Below are 20,430 nucleotides of genomic sequence, written 5' to 3' on the forward strand. Positions count from 1 at the left end.
CCTCTCTGGGTGGGGTGCCACTCAGGAGGGATGTATTGTGAATGGGACGTGGCCAATCCAGCTGAGCTCAGCTCACATCAATTATCTGGAGCTACTAAGCATTTGGATAGCTCTCAGATATTTTCTCCCCCGTCTAAGGGGACATCATGTGCTAATCCACTGCGACAACACGACTGCGGTTGCATATGTCAATCGGCAAGGTGGCATGCGCTCCCTCCAGCTCCACTGTCTAGCCCACAGACTGCTGGTCTGGAGCAGCCGTCGCTTTCTGTCGATACACGTGACCCACGTTCCAGACATTCTGAACACGGGCACAGATCTGTTGTCAAGGGGAAACCCACTTTACGGGGAATGGCGGCTGCATCCCCAGATTGTGGAAATGCTGTGGCAGACATTCGGCCGTGTGGCCGTAGATCTCTTCGCCTCGCACGGAAATGCCCACTGCCCTGTGTATTTCGCGCTACGGGACGAGAACGCGCCTCTCGGCGTGGAGGCACTGGCCCACCCATGGCTCGATGTGCTCCTTTATGCGTTTCCTCCCCTCGCTCTCATCTCTCCCACTCTAGCCAGAGTGAGAGAACAGAGCTTGACACTGATCCTGATAGCACCCAGGTGGTCGAAATCGGAAAGATTATCCCTCTCCTTTATGCACAGCCAGGCGCACTCCCGTTACGCACGGACCTACTGTCTCAGGCGAACGGGGAAATACACCACCCCCTGCTCGGAGTGAATAGCTCTTTGGGCTTAGCCCGTGAGAGGTATAACCTTATTGCGTTAGGGGTCCCCTCTCGTGTGGCTGCTACCATCCAATGCGCGAGAGCGCCCTCTACCAGGTCACTTTATGAAAATAAGTGGCAGGTATTTGAAGGATGGTGTGCCTCTCGTCAGTCAGTGCCTTACCAGTGCTCTGTTACTGACGTGCTGTGCTTTTTACAGAACCTTATGGATAAAGGAAAATCCTTTTCAACCATTAAGGTCTACCTGGCAGCTATCACTGCTTGTCATGTTGGTTTCAAAGACTATGCAGTGGGGCAACACCCCCTCATTCGCAAGTTTATGAAGGGGGCTCGCCGTTCTCTGCCTGTTGCTGAAAAGCACATCCCTTCTTGGGATTTATCCCTGGTGCTGGAGGCTCTGTCTCTACGGCTATTCGAGTCTATAAATGAGGTAGAGTTAAAATTGCTGTCTCTCAAGACAGCATTGCTGCTCGCTCTAGCTTCGGCTAAGTGAGTCAGTGACCTCCATGCGCTCTCAGTGCATCCCTTGTGCGCAATGTTCTCCCCTGATATGGATAGGGTTTCTCTTAAGCCCAATCCAGCCTTCATGCCTAAAAGCTTCCCAGCTTTCATGTGTGCGGTGTTGGAGCTTCCTGCTTTTCACCCACCGCCTTACTCCTCTCAAGAGGATCAAAGGCTGCATATACTACGTCATGTGCGTGTTCTCCACATGTATATGACAATGACTAAGGCTTTCAGAAAGAGTGACCAGCTCTTTGTCGCCTGGGGCCTGCCCTGCAAAGGGAAAGCCATCTCTAAGCAGCGGCTGTCTCATTGGCTTGCGGAAGCTATTGCTATGGCATATGGCTCAAAGGGGATAACACCCCCCTCGGGCCTGAGGGCTCATTCTACGAGGGGCATAGCTGCATCATGGGCCCTATTCTGTGGGGTCTCCTTGCAGGAGATTTGTTCAGCTGCAGGCTGGGCTTCTCCACATACCTTTGCTAGGTTCTACCACCTGGACGCCACCAGGACTCCGGTAGCCCACGCAGTTCTGGGGGTAAGCTCTGTATGAAGCTCATGCATCTCCCCTCACCTCCATGTGGTAGTCCTCTGAGCTACCAAGCGTTCAAATCCGCCAGCCTAGCCCAGCCCAGCCCAGCCCAGCCCAGCCCAATTTTTGATTGCCTAGGTATATACTGGAAAATACATACATTTATATATCTAGCTAGCAATATTTCATAAGATACATCCACGGTATATCAAATTTTCATAAGCTAAGATGTCCATATTAGTCCAGGGAAAAGGCAAATTAAGAATACGAATGCGGTGAGGCATTTCTTCAATGTTTTTTCTCTTGCCTTAATGCTGACAATATAAATTTTGTCTCATCAATCTTTTATTTATGTTACAACTGTTACAACAACCAAGACCACCAACAAGAGAATAAAAGACAAGAAAGAGCACATCACTCATGCCCCAGCATGTTCAGTGCTGCTTCTGTTTACTCACCCATAGCTATCAAGTTGTTCAGGAAGGTGCAGATCATCAGGAGGAGAAGCTTATGTTTCTCGCCGTCCCGCCGCTCTCTGAACATGGTCTTGAAGGAGCGTCCGGCGTACGTCAGGACGGACAGCCCGAGCGGGACGCTGCCCGCCTCTTCCTGGCTGTCGGCGAGCAGGGTCTGCGTCGTCCGGTCAGGGCTGGGCAGCCACAGCAGGACGTACAGGACGCTGAGAACGTGGAAAGCGCAGCAGACCCCGAAAGTCGCCACAAACCCAAACCGGGTTAGCAGGAAGCCGCTGAGGAGGAAGCCCGCCGTCCCGCCCACGAAGACCATGGACTCGGCCAGGGCCATGCGTCGGGTGCGGCTGCTGGCGTCGGCAACGTCGGCCACGTAGCTGAAGCAGCTGAGGAACACGGAGACGTGGCTGCCCGAGAGCCCCGACACCAGGGCCGCCGCCACGCCCCAGTAGGCGCTGGCACTTTCCACAACCGCCATGGCGATGAAGACGGAACTGGAAACCAGGGCCAGCAGGCTGGGCAGGACCATGCCCAACTTGCGCCCCCCTTGGTCAGACCAGGAGCCCAATATCATGGCTGGAGGGATGGACACCAGGCTGAGCATTCCAGTGTAGGCCAAGATAATGTAGGAGGATTGCCTCTGAATTTCCACATCCCCCTTTATCTGGATGGAATCAGCACAGACCGTCTTGTTTGGGTACATCTCATTGCACACCTGGAATAATGACAGAAGCAGAATGCGCGCCACATTACAGTAAGTACAGACATGGATAAGCGTATGTGTGTCCACCGAAAAAGCCAAAAGAGTTGCATTATAAATGGACAGTAATTATTAGCCCTGTAATCTTTGCTTAGTATTTGTTCTGTGCAACTATTTAAGAAGGGATTTGTTCTTTGATTTATTGATTACTGCTTCATTCACCTACTACGAAAGATGATGTGAATACCAATACCATGCCTCCCTGGGTCGAGCTATGGGAGAATAAGCATTACCCGACAGAACTCATAAAAGCGCTCTTGCTATGCCAATCGAGAAACCTCAGGTTTTTCATTAACTCTGACATCTGTGAATTTAGAGACTATGCTGTGGGAAAAAGAAAAACAAAGCAATACACACTTTTTGCCACATCCAGTAAGGTCAAAAATGAAGGGTAACAATGCAGAATTTCTGGTTAGTACTTAGAAAAGGTTCAAAGATTTCTCTAGCGGCAAGAATGTTCTTTTAAAAGACTGAAAAAATACTTTGTCAAACAGAATTAAAAAAAAAATCTTTAGCAAGTGGGAATACAAGACGGCCATAGAATTTAAATCACATTTTGTTTTCATTTCAAAAATGAAGTATGCTGATACAAGTTTGATAAATTTTGTACATAATATCGTTAAATATTTCTCATGGGTTTGAATCACACTTGGCAGTAGTAGAAAAAAAAACACATATAGACCTATTTCTTTACATTGAAATTATATTTTGTGTACCGTGTTTACCTTAATCTAAAATATGTCAATAATAAAGTATTTCACCAGTAAAAAAAAAAAAAAAAAAAAGAAAAGTTTTTCTGCGTTTTACTTTTCAGTTAAATTGAGCAGGAGCTACAACATTTAGCCCGTGTCCTTGCGTATTATTTTAAATAGGATTTTGTGGTCGTCCAACATACTTAAAGCCCTTAGTCACAGTAGGCTACTTTTTTCTCCGTATCCAGAACATCTTAACAATGCTTGCGTCATATTCTTTCACTATCAGATACTGGCACTTACATGTGCACTCAGCCGATACAACAAATGGATTATTCCCTCTCCAAGACTTGTAAGTGCTATTTCTTGTTTTAATATGAGAAGTGCAAGTCAGTGCTAGTCGATGACAGCGCACGGGACCAGTGGAGATTAAAAGTCTCGGGCTCAATCCCGCACGTTTACCTTGGCGATGACAAGCTGCTGAAATGCTGGTACAAAAATGAAAGTACTCGTCATGAAGAAGAAAAGAACGGGCTCCACCGTGAAAATCGCTCTTAACCTTTCTCTCAACCCAGGCATTTTCAAGAACCTAACCACTGAAACAGCAAGACTACGGTAACAAAAAGGAAACATAAAATATTATTATCGTAAAATCAGGTAACACTATCACATGATAGTCAGCAGCCCAAAAGTAAATGTGCAAACTTTTTATGGACCTATTACACTTCCGTATTTTGTAGTCATACTGCTACCACAAAGTCAAGATTCCTACTACGCAGTTTCAACGGGTCAGGCGAGCTCACTACAGCATGTGCATTATATCGAAATCTCATCAAAAACACGTTTTCAACGTACAAAAATGCCAGATTACTCACATTACATTACATTCATTTGGCAGACGCTTTTATCCAAAGCGACGTACAAAAGTGCATTTTCATGATCGTAGACAACTGCTGAACACGGGTTCAGTAAGGTACAATTACTTATTTTGTACAGCTATTTCTAGCCGAGAACAATGAACACTATCCTGGTCTAACATCTGCAAAGCACGCACACACCGTCTATAACTCATTAATTCAGACTGCCAAAATCCAGGCCTGCCATTAAAAGTATTGATATCAAAATGACGCCAAGTTTACGGTACTACAAACAATATAGGCTAGGCTATCTTGCCTCAACGAAATTAAATAAGATGTATTCCAAAGCAATGCTACCCAATATTTCCTCAATTCTTTGAGGGCCAGAAAGCTGATTTCAGAGCCCAATGCAGCGTGACGTAATAAATATGCAAAATCAGACCATAACATGCTGTTGCATTGCCAAAATAAAAGCAAACATTCGCAACACAGCCTGTTCTAGATCAGGGCTGTCCAATCCGGTTCTTGGAGATCTACCCTTCCCGTAGATTTTCACTCCAACCCTAAGCACACCTCATTCATCAACTATCTCGTTGAGCTGCTAATCAGTATCAACTCATTTGATGTGTTTTTATGAATTTGAATTGAGGAGGGAGGGGGAAAGAGAAACCAAATTTCCAGATGGCTTGCAGCCAAGTGCTGAGAAATCACTGCTTAATAATGGAAATTAAGCCAATTTTGCTGGATAAAACAAAGTTGGCAACAATGCTGAGCAGGTAATGAGGTTTATTGATATCTCTTCATGACCTTTTGTTTCTGGAAACATTCCAGCTCATTAGCATATGCATGACATGCATAATTCCCTTTAAAGCGTCCGCTTTGAAAGAACATCTACATAAAGGCAGAGATTGAAAATGCCCTCAAGATTCTGTACATTAAACATCTCAGTGTTACAGATGAGGATGGCTATGTCATCAATTTCATGCCATAAGGATGTTCTGAATGATTAAATGGCACCCTGCAATTCACTGATAGTGGATAGTTCCTGTATTACATGTTAAAATAGTTCATGTTCACTTCCAGTTACCCTGTGTTTTGTAGTACTCACATACGATTTTAATTAACCTGGGTCCTCCAAATCAAATTTTTAACCCCTCTTTCTCTTAATAGTTTGCACCCACTTGCCCTTCTAAGCATGTGACAAATAACCCACATGTATTTCTGAATTACGAGCACTGGATGATACATATACACTTGATATCTACCATACCATATCAGTAAAATATTTTTGGAAACCTGTAGCAAGTATAGACTATTTTTCCATTGAATCTGGAGTGGGAGTCTCATTCTTTTGAAATGACTCAATTGCAAGCATCCTTGCTTCTGGCACGAATTGACATCTTGATGATGTTCACCATTAACAGAACCTTCAGTTTCATCCACCTGGGAGTGTTATCCGAAACACGCCAATGTTTCTAGGCTGTTTGTGTATTCTTCAAAGAAAGACGTAGAACAATTCAAATCTTTTTTTTGAAAACGGATGTACTCAATGCAAATATACACTGTTTATGCATTCATGATTCTAAATATATTTTCTAGCAATGCTTTTGTGTGTGGGGGTTGATTGATAACTCACTGTAACCTACTTTACCTGATGCAGTGGAGACAAACAGTGTTGCTTTATAATTGTGACATTGAGGAATGGAGAAAAAAATTACAATGATTTATTGTGTGATTTAATAATTTAAATGTCCTGTGAGTAAGTTAATATCCATTGCCACTGATTGATGTTTTGTGAACTTATTTATTTTGCATTTTTGTAACTTTTTTCTGCCATTATTTGAGTCATTAAGTCATTATTTATTAATGACTTATTTCCTGGTGTTGAAATAAAATAGAATGACAGAAACATGTTGCTGTGAAAATATTTAGAAAAATATTATTTCATTTAATTTAATTGAATCTCCCTTGCTGTGTAGGTTTCAATATTGTAAAATATAATAATAATAATAATAATAATAATAATAATAATAATAATAATAATAATAACTAGACAATTCCTGCAGAAATTGTGAAGTGTGGTTGCCGCCAACGCAAAGTCGACTTTGTGCTGAACGGAGTGAACAGTTTCTGTAGTATAAGCAGAGACAGAGTATGGTATATATGCTATAACATCACGGCAACGACTTGATTTGCAACACACACATTCAGAGCTAAATTAACCCTTCATCAATACTTGAGTGTTTTACTCACGGTATGCTGTGACGAGTGACGGCGAATCATAAAGCTAGCTGGAAAAACCCTATATCTACACTGCGCGACCGCGCCATTTTAAAAAGCAAGACAGGGCTAGGGAGATTAATTTGATTGATTTATGGTTTTACTTTAAGGTCAGCTCATTTTTACCATTCAACTAAAAACATATAACTGGGCTGCAATTCAGAGTTTAATCTGTTACCTTAGATACCAACTCATAGACAGAGGATAGCCTATTATGTGTTAGCCGACCCAAATTTCTAAGAAAGAAAATGAGGCGAGAAATATGTGTTAAAATAGTTGCATACAGCTTCTGTGAATAAGCATCGGCTGGTAGCCAGTACTAGTAACTTCTCTTATAACGAGGGGTGCATCAACAAGCAAGCGGAGTTGTGTACTGTAGCAAACGCGTTGGGGTGAGAAAGCGTTGCTTTCACTGGCTGAATGCGTAATGCAGTTATAAAGAGACCAAAGTTTCCAACACGCTGAAATATAAAACGGTATTACAAAAGTAAAATTTGACATATTATACATTGTTAGAAAGCTTATTCTGTCACCTATTAGATCGATGATGTGTAGATCAAGCCAGTTTGTACTACAAAGTTAGAGAACACCCAAAGCAACATGTGTGGTATTACAAGTTGACGTCTTTTTCTGGAGTAAGACCGGACCAGAAGCTGCTGCACACGTGTTGTTGACGGCGTTGTTGCACTTTTTAATACAGTCTGGCTTGTTTGAGAATTTGTTTATTCAGTAGGTGAGAGCATAAGCTTTCTAACCAGGTATAACAGCACGTCTATTTTTGGTTTTGGAATATCGTTTTTTTAGGTCAACCGAAAGTTTTCTCATCATCGCATTAAATGCATTCGCTCTTTGTTAGCATTAGCATTCAAAGAATATGTAAGTATGCCTACGCCATATGTTTGTTGATATACCTAGCTGACAGCGTTTTCATTTGTAATTTTTCATTTGGAATACCGTTTTATCGCGTTCACTTCCGCATTCAGCTATATCCTTTCTGGTGGCTAAGTCGCCAGGAAACCTCGTTTGAACAACACAATCCGTGCATGTACGTCTTCGTCAAGGTCTTATCTAAATTGTGGTATAAAGCATTTGAGGTTTACAAATGTGTGTTTTCTGTAATTACGACAAAAGAGAGATATGCACCGCATCTGGATTCTACATTTCCTGTAGATGCTAAGCCGACCAATGCTGTAACTTCACCGTTCGCATATGAATGACGTCACGTTCCCCATTCATCTCTATGGGAAAAAATTGGGCATAAAAAGTCATATTTCTGAAAAACCGTGCAGCGAAACTTTCTACAAAGTAATAGCACTCGATTCCCAAAGAAGCCGGTCAATTTGACACGTGTATGTGGTGCGAAAACTCTGGGAGGAGTAGCGGTCCAAAAAATGGGTGGAAAGAATAATAATAATATGTGCGATAATAATAGTGAGGTTGCCTAAGGCAACCACACTAATAATAATAATACATTTTCTGACTCACAGGGTTAATTTTAGGGTACTACTTGGGAGTTTAAGCTTAAATCAGCCACTACGCCACTACACTAAATTAGCCACTGCACTAGACCTGCAAAAACTACCATGGATCTGTGAGGGGGCAGTTGTACCAGTTCCAATGCAGTTCCTTGGCTTAGTGGTTTAATCCTGAGGTTAAATTCCAATTTAGTACACTGAAATTGACCCAACATCCTATTGTTGGCAAATTTCCCAAGTCTGTTTCTCAACTATTGCCCTGTGTTTTAAAATAAAATAATTTTGTTTTGAGCTTATCCTAGTTGATTGTGAATTATTGGCTTCCTTGCTAGCTACCTCACTAGCTAGCTAATGCATGTGTACTTTTGAACTGCATATTACTATGTTTCTTTGCTTGGCTCAGGCTATCATAAGCCCAGCTACTTATATTACTTGCTCTGATAAATTCCCCATTGCCTCCCTTTTAGTGTATCATTTAGCATATCTTTATGATATGCTAATAGAGAGGCAATGGGTAATCTGTAAGAGCAAATAATGTAAGTAGTGATTGGCCTTATTATAGCCTGAGGAAGGAAACTAGCTGGTAAAATAAACAGAGATTAAAGATAATTAGCATAGAAATATCCAGGAAGGGAGCAACGGTTGGCTTGATGTATGTGTATTGTTATTGTGCATGTGCGCAGGGATATGATTGGTGTCTAAACTGGGGTGGAAAGGTTTTTACTACACCCCCACCGGCTGCACCGACCTTGTATGCACACTTTGAGCTGCTCTGAACTTCTCTTCCCTCTCCTCCCTTCTGCTCACTTTTTATTATCTCCTTGGTAACAGCATTCAGGTACATATCGCTACCCCATCTACCAGCACACATTCCGCAGGTGGCTGCTAATTGGCTTGCGCCCAACTCGCTAAGTGTGTGAGCAGGAACTCCCTTTAAATTGTGTCCTTGACTAGTACTCCTTCCTCTGCCTATACAGGGCCCATCCCTGTGTCTTGCCTTGGGGAGTCCCTCACTGGCCCTTTCTGAGGCTCTGCTGGTCCTTCCCCCTGCAGTTCTTCCAGGGAAGAAGGACTCTCACTCTAGGACCTGGGGCCATAGGAAACTTCATGGGGTACTACACCCAGGAATGTCTTCCCCCAGGCCTGGTGTAGACCTTGCAGAGTGTCTGATAATGATGTCCTTTCACCCAACCGTTACGATGTCCACATCTGTGAAGAGGCGGCTCTGTCTCATTAGAAAAAATGCTGCCTATAGAGGTGGTATTCAAAGGCAGGAAGGCATCAAGGCTAAACGTATGTCTCGTTCAAAAGTTAGCAAAAAATGATGCCTGCCAAGATGCCTTCATTTTGATGATTCTGAAGGCAATATCAGATGTATCCTTCTCCAGGTAGGATATCCCATAATCCTGTGTAAACCTCTCAGAAATTAACTATCAAAAGGGAAGACAGCCAGTGGGGCACGTCAGCTCCATTAGCTCACATTTGAGGGTGTGCCTCATCTCAGTCTGACTCTGAGCACCATTTTATTTTTCACACTAAATAATCTCGATTTATCTATGATAGCACAAATAAAGCAAAAGGCTAATTTTGCCTTTGATCAAATAAATAAATAACATTCACTGGAAACTTGCCTGTCCTTTTACAAGGGATTCATTTTGCATTTGGATGTGCAAATAATGGTGCATGAATGATAATTTAAAAAAGAACAACTGAGCCATATGAGATTGGTTGAATGACCAGTGAACGGACCACTGTGGAATTTCTTGGAACTTCATCTCCCACTTCACAGAATTCGGCCATTTTGAATGGATAAATGAAGGGATGATGTGCTGGGAACAGCAAGGTATGTATTTATCTTTAATTTAATTACTTTAATTTGACGTTGCCCTTCTTTGTCTTCACTACTTTAGGTATGTAATATTCTTATATTCAGTGATGTGGAATCCTTGCATAAAATGTTACTTTCTCTTTGTAGTGCAGAGGCGCTACATGCAACAAGCTACAGCCCGCTAAAACACAGGAGTGCCAAGGGAAGTCTTATGAAAGATGTTCTATACTCTACACTGTATATCTAATTGGCCACCATTAGCCCAATATATATATATATATATAATGAGTAAATATATATGACTCAGTGAAGTTTGCCTTGTTGACACATTGTCTACCGCATGTAGTTATGTTTTCAATTTTTTTCAGTTTCCAGATGTGCATATCTTCAAAGTTTAGCTCTACTATGTAATTTTGTTTGTATGTCAGTCTGTCTATCTGACTGTCAGTCAACCAACCCATTATATATCTTTCAATTAATAACTCACTAGATGCAGGAGAAAATACTTGCGTATCTGTGAGACCCCCAGGACAAAGTGAGCGGGAAGCTGTGTCTTGCAATGTTTTGAGAGATACCTGCCCTTTATAAGGTGCTTCTTGGCAAACTCTTAAACTGTATTTGGAACAAATCTGCCAAAATGTACAAATCTTTCACAATTTTCACATGCAGTTTGTCCCCCCAAATTCCCTATGTCAGATGTGCACCACTCCAGAAAACATTCTGTATGTGCTTGGGAAAAGGTGACAACCTTGTTGTACTATTTCCCCCTCCCAACCCTCATTCAAGGTGTGACATTCAGCCAATTACATAGCTTGAATGTAACACAATAAATTGGACTGTGGGTGTTTCACTAAGTGGGCTCAGGTTTGAGTCATGTTTGGCCTTGGGTAGCCATTTTACTTGCCATCATTTATTTGCTCAATAGAAACCCTTATCCAAAGTAACTTACAGAGGTTGCTTTTTCATACGCAACAGATGTTGTTCACAAGCAATTTACCACACTATACTTTGTCTACTTTTGTTGAATACATACAATTTCACATGAGGAATGAAATAATTTTTAAAAAAAGCTATTCACCTGGTGATAGAGAAATTAAAGTAATTATTCACCTGGTAATAGAGAGATAACCAACGAGACAGCCACCCACTTATATCCAGTGTTACAGTTCAGTTCAGTTCAGTTAAGCAGCTGCATCCACTCTCTTGTTCTCACTTCCTACAAGATTGATAACCTGGCCTTGGATAATTGTGTTTTTCCTGGTGCTCTCCATCTCACTACGCTCTTCCTGCGAAACTGTTTTCCAGTGAAGTGTTTTCCACACTCTTCCTGTGAAACTCCTTTCCAGCTAAGTGGTTTCCACAAAGGTGAGATTGGTTTTCCATATGTTCCACAAATGGAAATTACCATCGGTGTCAGTTTACTAGCTGTTACAGTTGGTTTGAAGATAGGATAAGCCCATTTTATGCACAGCTTAGGAGATTTTCCACACTGCACATTTTGCTCTCAGCTGTGCTGAATACAGTACTGGGCCAAAGCTGTGCTTATAGATTATTATATAATTAATTTACTAAAATTATATGCAGTGTGCTGCATGAGTCATAATTCAGTAAGCCATTCCAGCTGCTTCTAGCTCTTACCCAAATGCAAAACTGTTCGTCCGATGGATGCCCTGTATGGTTCAAAAATTACAATTACAAATATGAATTAAACAGTAGACACTATACCACAACATGCTTTTCCTGGACCTTATTTCCATGGCCAGACCTTCCATCACCATTACTTCTGTTTCCCCATTCTGAGATAATGGGGGATGATACCAATGTCTCTCCTGACAATCATGTTCAGTGCTGTATAGCTGATACAATGCTGTACAATTATAACAAGAGTATACAGAAAATAAATCACATAAAATGGCAAGGGTTTGCCAACTAGGCACATACCTGTTATAGCTCTCCAATTTCAAATATAAGATCTCATGGGCATGCATCTGCTGGCTACTGTGGGTTTCATACTTCATGGTAAATGGTAAATGGTCTGCATTTATATAACACTTTTATCCAAAGCGCTTTACAATTGATGCCTCTCATTCACCCATTCACCCATTCACCCATTCACCCATTCACACACACACACACACACACACACACACACACACACACACACACACACACATTCACACGCCAACGGTGTTAGGGCAATTAGGGGTTAGGTGTCTTGCTCAGGGACACTTCGACACACCCAGGGTGGGGGATCGAACTGGCAACCCTCTGACTGCCAGATAACCGCTCTTACCTCCTGAGCTACGTCGCCCTATGTCACCCCTTCTTGGGTCCACCAGTGGCCATGAAGCTGATTCTAACAGGAAATAGTAGACTCCATTCAGCAAGGTCAAAAATAAGTATTGCTTGTTATTTTATTTATCTTCATGCAAGATTACAAAAAAGGCAAAAATCTAAAAATATGCTTATTGTGATCTATTCAGACCACAGAGTTCTGTATCTTTGGAAGACCATTGATTGAGGTCATATTATTTTTTTAACATCGGAGAGGCAGTATATTACAGTTGATACAATGAGGGGGAAATGGCTCCCTCTGTTGGTGAAGTGAGATATGATTGAGATGACACACAACTGTCAGAGAAACCTACTACGCAGGACCTGTAGATCTCGTCATATCGTGAAGGGATAAAATATTTTGTTGACATGTACTTTCCTGGCTTGATAAACACCTGAATGAGAGTTCCCCTGGTGGAAATGGTGGGGTGGTTGGCCAGAGGGGGTGGTCTTCCCTTTGGACCAAGTCAGAAAACCAACATCCCAGTGAAATGATGGGTACATGATTCTCAACTAAGGAAACAGGTTTTGATGAGACATTACACTGACTGCTGACCCAAGGCATTTATTAGAGATCTCGTGGTACTAACTGTAGAGAATAAGGGGTTCCTTCATGGCTAAGTCATGGCTAAATCCCCAAATTTAGCCACCTAATTATCCCCACTGTTTAATTGTCTTTCAATAATCCGCTCACTTTCCACCTCACTTCACATGAGGTGAGAATTTGGGTCCTGCACATTGATGGTGGTTGATGTCTTGCCTTCCTCTTTATTATTAAGTGCTTTGGGATTGTGGAAAGAGGATGATGATGACAATGACTGAATCATTTCAGTCAGCATCATCATTATCATCATCATCAGGTAAACATAGATGACATTATGAAAAAAAAAAAAACCTGTCAAACAAAAAACTTCAAAACAATAAAAAGGTTAAAATGGTTGCTCAGTGGCAATCAAACCCAGGTATCAAAGATCCAAACAGTACAACAGCCACAGATCACTTTGGAAAGTAAAATAAAACATTTTCACTGAAGTAATATATACAAACCTAAAGATTTTATTTTTCTCAAGAATGCAAAACTGGTGAGTTCTGTTTAACACTGCAGTGCCCTATTTTTAGACTGTTCAGATTTCACTATAAATACCTCGATTAGACTACTGCAAAACACTGCTGTTGTTCCTAACCAAAGCATAAGCACATACTACAAATACTATTTGTCGGTGTCACTTCTGTGACTAACTATAAAATAGAGCTTATATTTAAATTGCAGTTCATTACATGTATGACTTCAATGGGCTGATGTCTGGCTATAAGACGCTCTAATTTACAACATCCCTCAAGGGATGTCACCAAGACAAATAACATCAGTTGACATCTAAATACGATCTCAATGTGAATGGCCTTAGCTTAAATGCTTTTGAATGTAGATGTGACTTTTATAGAATATCTCATGTCTTGAAGTAATGGTATAATGCTTCTTTAATGAGTCTTGTACTTGGAGTTATGTAGCACATAGAATATAAATTAATAGTGTTGTGTGACTATGGTATTACCACATGTCTTGAGCATAAAATGAGTGAAGATTGCCAATGAATCTGTCAGTTAATGCATTATTTAAGGTGTGACACTCTATGGGCCAGTTTAACAGACACAGATTAAGCCTAGTCCAAGACCAAATTCAGTTTTGAATGAAGATTCTCGGCGGTGGTGCAGTGGGTTGCACTGTTGCCTCACAGAAAGAAGGTCCTGGGTTTGAATCATGGCTTGTGTGGAGTTAGCCCTGTGTTCTCTCTGTGTCCAAGGTTTCCTCCCACAGTCCAAAGACATGCAGGTAGACTAATTGGAGACCATGTGTGGTGTGTATGCCCTGCAATAGATTGGTGGCCTGTCCAGGGTGTATTCCTGCCTCTCGCCCAATGCATGCTGGGATAGGTGCCAGCACACCCCGCAACCTCTGCTCAGGATAAGTGGGTTAGATAATGGAGGGATGTATGGAAATTCTCCATACAAAGCTCAATTTAGTCTAGGACTAAGCTTGATCTGTGTCTGTGAACCTGGTGCTATAAAACACAGGAGAATGGTTTTCAGCTGAAGTGTATTTTCTGCTGAAGTGTATTTTAAGTGCCTTTTTCACAAATAAGACGTCTTTTTCACAAATAAGAATTAAGTGGTGAAAGATTGTGTCATTTCTTTTTAATTCTGAGAACTGACCATTTGCAATAGTTATTTGTCTCCGAGGGCAATTCACCAATTATATACTTAGAAGCATTAAAGAACATGGTCAGAGGACTGGTGTTGCCCTCTGGTGGGCACTGTGTGGTCATGCTTCCAAAGACCCCCAGGCCTTCTTTTTCATTATAAATATTTATTTCAAATATTTTATATATATGCAGAGCACAAGCACAACAAGAACAACATGAACAACCAATGGGTCTCCTAAAGGACAAACACAAAAAACAAACAAGAAAAAAGTGAAGAGGTGTTTCTAAAATAACATGATAACTCAAAATTGTAAATAAGATAATCAACACCTTGAGGAAAGGAGTTGTCAGCGTGCCCTGTTCAATGAAATCCTTTCAAGGAACCACTCCTGAGAAACAAGAAGAAAGCTGGTATGATCTGCTCCAGATCCTTTGTAGGGATCTACAGGGGTGTTTGGGGGGGGCGGGGTGGGGGGTGGAGGGGGGGGGGGTGTCGGAGGTGTCATATGGAAAGGAAGGCACCAAGACATTGCAGCTATCCCACCTGCCCTATCACATAGATCAGCTGCCTGTGGGCTGTGCAGCAATGTCATAACCAATAGCTCTCTGTACTCCCCTCGCCCCCAATATAAGTCACCATTTAGTCCAAAAAGGGCCAGGTTTCTTGGTGAGGTGGAATGTCCTGCTATAGTGCTCTTTCTACAGTATGCGGGTTTAGCTACAGCAAGAATTGCCATTATAGTAAAATAGCTAATGAGCTCGTCACTAACACTGAACAGTAACATATAACATTGCAAGTCAGTGAGAAACATGTGCTTAAAACTCCACTTGGTAGGCTACATAACACCACCTTTGTTCACTTATGATTTTAATATGTTGCTAATGGAATAATGTTTATCTTTTCATCATAGTAGCTAGTTACCTTGTCAAAAATGTGCCTTGTCATGGAAAATGTATTGCTAGCTTGTTATTTGTGTTCACAAGGAATATAAATAAAAAATTGGCTAGTAGGGTACATTTAGGTCATTGTCCTCTTTGAAATTAGGAGGGGGGACTTACACAGCATAAAAGTTGAGTAAGTCGCTCTGGAAAAGAGCGTCTGCTAAATGAATGTAATGTAATGTAATGTTCGTGCTGGTATAGTCCCACATCCATTCACCCCAGCAATTAATCTAATGCGTCATATTCTGAAACACATTGGTCTATAAACAAACAAACTAATAAATAAATGAATAAATAAATACATCTTACTAATAATTATAACGAATGAATAACAAGATATCGGTATGAACAACAACGCTTACATAATAATATCAACATCTAGAACATTGGTAAAATAATAACACAAAGTCTCACTCTTCTGCTCCCAACCTTTTTGGACATTGAAATAATATTACTGCGAAATATTGTGAATAAAATAAATAAAATAAAATATATTGTTTTCTTGTAAAGGCACATTCCCAAGCAACAAGAAATAGTCTTGACAGTGTTACTCTTTCGCGCATATTGCAGCTACTTTCTATGAAATTCATTAGAATGCTCTGAGCAATTTGAAATACATTGAGGTTATCTAACCAAAAGAAGCCATTTCGTTCCGTCTCCACTGTACGACCTTCTCTCGGCGAGTTTAAAGAGGGGGATTTACAGTGTAAACGTAACTTTTTGCGAGACCAGTCGAGCCCTGAATTCCTCACCTGCACCTAAACTACATTCCCAGACCGCTCATGGCTGACTTTATTCAGTTTGGTGTGCCAACGTTTCCTGTGTACCATATCTGGAATGAACTACCCAATCGAGCAAAGTAATGCAAGATGGGAGGGGTTCCGTTATGAGGTCACCGTGGGGGACTGAACTGAGGGTGAAGGCAATGAAAAGCTCGGCACTAGAGAGCGATAAACATGAGACGGAGGGACATGAAATATGTGAAAGCAGGAAGCGTTTTATTTAAACAGGTTTAGTTAAGTAAGCCCAAGCCAGCAACTTAATTATAGGACTGATCTTTCTTTGAGTTGACGGGGGAAAAGTCGCATATTGACTGTGGCGCTCCGAGCGCGCTGAACAGGAAGAAATTCCCTAGCTTGCAAAAAAAAAAAAAAAAAAAAAAAAACCAGAGAAAAAAAGACGCATGAGGGCAGAAAAGAAAGTTTTGCGTGGTGGAAACAATCAGGAGCTATTAAACTTTGCTTGCTAATACCAGCGGTGCACGAATCATTCGCTTTATTTTTACCGTGGGATAAGGTGCCGATTTTATATCGCTTTCTGTCTTTAAAAAATCGTCATTTTTGGGGGCATACAACATCAACAAAAGTTTTACGAACGGAAAATCTAAAGCCATACTTAACAAAAGCAGACATTCTTTTGGAACTGTACACCTTCCGTATCTACTTGGATCGCTGGGTTTTTGTTCTTGCTGTTTTAACTGCTGTAGAAGATTATTATTTTCTCCAAATACTGTTTGGGGGCTTGGGGGCGGGTTGGATATATTTTTCTCTTTCCTACATGGCCTCTTCCAGGATGTACTTTCTTACGAAATGTATTGTGATCTCCCAACTTATTATCCTTGTAGCGAAGAGCAGCCAGGCGCTTTTGTGTCTGCCGTGCGATGAGTCAAAATGTGAGGAGCCGAAACATTGCTCTGGTAGCATGGTGCTGGGAATCTGCGGCTGCTGTTCCGTCTGTGCCAAGCAGAAGAACGAGAACTGCGGTGGCGTTTTCGGTTTGTACGGGACCTGCGACCGGGGGCTTCGGTGCGTCATTAGACCACCTCTGAACGGCGGCTCCATCACCCAGTATGAGGTCGGGGTTTGTGAAGGTAGGCTGCGTATGCTGATTATGGTTTCATAATAAATACGAGTTGTTCTTGATGGTATAAAAGTTAATAAACAGTGTCATTGGGTCAACAAATAACAGCAGTCCACTTCGTTTTCTTTATATACACAAATTGCGTTCTAGTAAACAGTGGTCCTCTAAAATGCATGCAGCACAGTGCATAGAGAATTGTTAACTGGATCAAGTGCTTGCATGTTTGCTGTGACAAGTCTACTTCGAGACGTGTTGAAAAATTATGTGGGCAATGTTTAATTGTTTTGAAGGGCTTATGTCAGTGTAGCAGAGGCTACCTATTCAAGTAATTGGTAACCACTAATAAGGTTTCGGTAAGGTTAAGATGATGATTATGATCATTATCGAGAACAGTAGTCTAGCTGTAGTAGCCCATACGTTAATGTATCACTGTCCATCTCAAGTTATAATTGTTGCAGAGGCAATTGGCGGCATTGGTAGTGATGTATCCGAATAACAGCCTAAATTTACATGTGTTGTGACTTGAGACTGAAATAGAGAGGAAGACGCAGAGATTGAGCAAGCAAGCCAGTTAATGTGTTTGCAGCATGTTGGTTTTCCATTTCTTTGGGGTATTGCTAACGGATTCCATGCTGTTTTTGGACTCGGTGCCAGCCCCAGTCTTTCCGCCGGGGCTTGTTGGTTTTTCGTTGGAATGTCTGCTATGCAACTCCTCTTGCCCATCAACGCGTTATATTTTACATCGCCCAGCGGAAAGACGTGCACTTCAAATACACGGAATCTCGTAAAAAAACGTTGTTATGTGTCAACAGAGAAATGATAGTATATACAATCATACCCATACGACGTCTGGGAAAAGATATTTGTTGCAAATTACATTCGTTCATATTTTATTTTATTTTTAAGGGTAGGCTACTTCAGGGTTTTTGAGTTTGTGGCGCGTGGACAGCAAGAAGTCACGGCACGGGAAACGTCTGTAAGATATTAAAAAGAAAAGCGAGTACAAGAGCCGTTGGCGAAGTAGCCTGCGTCGTTTGCATCAGCAACGCTAATTTATTTATTTATTTGCAATTACGTCACAAAAAGCGAGCAAGGTCACAAAAATCACAAATAAAAATGATGAGTGTATTCATTCGTCCTGTAAGGATGATTTACACTAAGAGTAATTTTTCAAGAACATTCGCCCCTGTGAACAGGTTACAATCCCACACTCGCACGTTCATACCGCAAGGACAATTTAGACTCCAGTTAACCTAACCGACATGTCTTTGGACTGTAAGAGAAAGCTGGAGTAAGCAAAGGAAGCCCACGCGGACAACATACGCGCAGAAAAGCCCTAGGGATTCTATCGACACCTCTTTGCTGGGAAGCGACAGCGCTACGTACTGCACCACTGTGTTGGCCAGTTGTGTTTAGACAAGAGCTGAAAAGAAAACATGCTGCGGTCCAGTCCAGTGAATCCAGTCAAAATAATATTTTAGCTCAATCTCACAGGTGTTTGAGTAATTTTAGAAACTCATAGTATACAGTCAAGATTATGAAAACATGGGTTGTAAGCACAGATACTGGACAATGTGAAGCCCACCTACTCAAGGTATCTGTCTTCAGAAGATCAATAGGAAATGACTTCGGATGTATCTGTGGTTACAGTTTGGAAGCATTTGAAAGCTTCTCAAGGTGGACAGGAGCTGCATGCAATTTCCTCAGAAGTAACACATTCACAAGTGCCCCTGAAACAAAATGATCTGTCGAAACCATTGTTGTATTTAATTCACCTCAGTGGCTATAAACATGACATGGATAGACTCATTTTTGTCCCATTGAAAATTAAAGTACTGCCATGCTCCCTCTAGAATGTATTCCCCAGAATGAGAAGGAATAATTTGAATATTGACAGTGTTTCACTTTTATAATGTTGCAATCATGAATTAGTCATAACCATCATGGGTCACAGTTTCTTATGTGAAAGAGGGTGCTAATAGTTTGCACCTTCATGTGAACTGCAGTAGTCAGAACTGAGGTTACAAGCGTAGGCAAGTTGAAACTGGGTTTCATTGTTAATCCAATCCTAGCTATCCAGTAATAATAATAATACTAATAATACGAATAATAATAACAATAATAATATTTCTGCTTTAAGAGCAATTATTTTACATGATTTAATTATTTTAAAGTACTGTGATTGAAGAGTATACTTGTTTTGGATTGTAGAAGGCTCTGTTCTATGGGTTTGCATCAAGTGACTTGAAGTGTTCTCTGTGTTTTATTGCACCGTTGTGTGTTGATTTGACATGAACATTTTGTAATGTAATTTCATCTATCTGAGTCAAGTGTCCTTTGAAAAGGGTTTTTTTTTAATCTCATGGGACCTCCTGGTTAAAAAAGAGTGTCAAAAAATTGTAGTATAGTAATTAATTACGAAGAGAAATTGGGGGGAAAAACCACAGGCCTCAACACAAAAGAAAGCGAGGCGATTGATCTAGACAGAAGAGCTGGTTTGTGCTCACGCTGCCCTTTCTCCGCGTGAGATCGGCCAAGTGTTGCCTTGCGGGTATCTGTTCTGATTGGCTGTTGATGTTCTGGTGAACAAGTCCAGATATTTCACCCTTTGAGAATCGATGTGTGCTTGTCCCACTTAAATTGCACGGTGCCCTGGGAGCCTGACGCTGTTAGGAGATCGTCCACTGTAGTCATTTCCCCCTGATGTTTTCTAGCCCTGTAGGCCAGTATCTCCAACTGTTGTGTTTTAAGACTTGTAACTGTAATGACTAATTATTTGCATTACAGCTGATGAATGTTTTGTGGTACATTAGTAATAGGGCGTTAGTAATAGTACATGCAATGGTCAATTTTAGATGTTCTCATTTAAATGATCATTTTAGCTAGTGTTCATTTTCATGCTATGCATCTAAATGCTATGAATGCATCTATTTGTTTTGCACAAAACAATTATAATGCAAA

General features: G+C 41.3%; 2 protein-coding genes across 10 annotated transcripts in view; one reads left to right on the forward strand and one right to left on the reverse strand.

Annotated features, from left to right (window-relative positions):
* zgc:174356 (uncharacterized protein LOC100137120 homolog) overlaps window positions 1-5,130 on the reverse strand; it is a 48,297-nt gene extending 43,167 nt beyond the window's left edge. For 2 of the 7 annotated variants that reach the window (XM_035383563.1, XM_035383580.1), the window contains exons 1-2: window positions 4,155-4,551; window positions 2,229-2,955 (exon numbers count right to left, since the gene is read on the reverse strand). In XM_035383563.1, the coding sequence (XP_035239454.1) occupies window positions 2,229-2,955; window positions 4,155-4,325 (898 nt within the window). In that variant the 5' untranslated portion in view covers window positions 4,326-4,551. The other 5 variants (XM_035383588.1, XM_035383571.1, XM_035383597.1 and 2 more) reach the window with 5 other exon arrangements.
* Window positions 5,131-16,489: 11,359 nt separating this feature from the next.
* Window positions 16,490-20,430, forward strand: part of crim1 (cysteine rich transmembrane BMP regulator 1 (chordin-like)) — a 119,359-nt gene continuing 115,418 nt past the window's right edge. For all 3 annotated transcript variants that reach the window (XM_035423999.1, XM_035424007.1, XM_035424014.1), the window contains exon 1: window positions 16,490-17,479. In XM_035423999.1, coding sequence (XP_035279890.1) covers window positions 17,167-17,479 — 313 coding nt within the window. In that variant the 5' untranslated portion in view covers window positions 16,490-17,166. The remainder of the gene's footprint in view (window positions 17,480-20,430) is intronic.

Source organism: Anguilla anguilla, chromosome 1 (genome assembly GCF_013347855.1).
Source record: "Anguilla anguilla isolate fAngAng1 chromosome 1, fAngAng1.pri, whole genome shotgun sequence".
NCBI classification, from domain to species: Eukaryota; Metazoa; Chordata; class Actinopteri; order Anguilliformes; family Anguillidae; genus Anguilla; species Anguilla anguilla.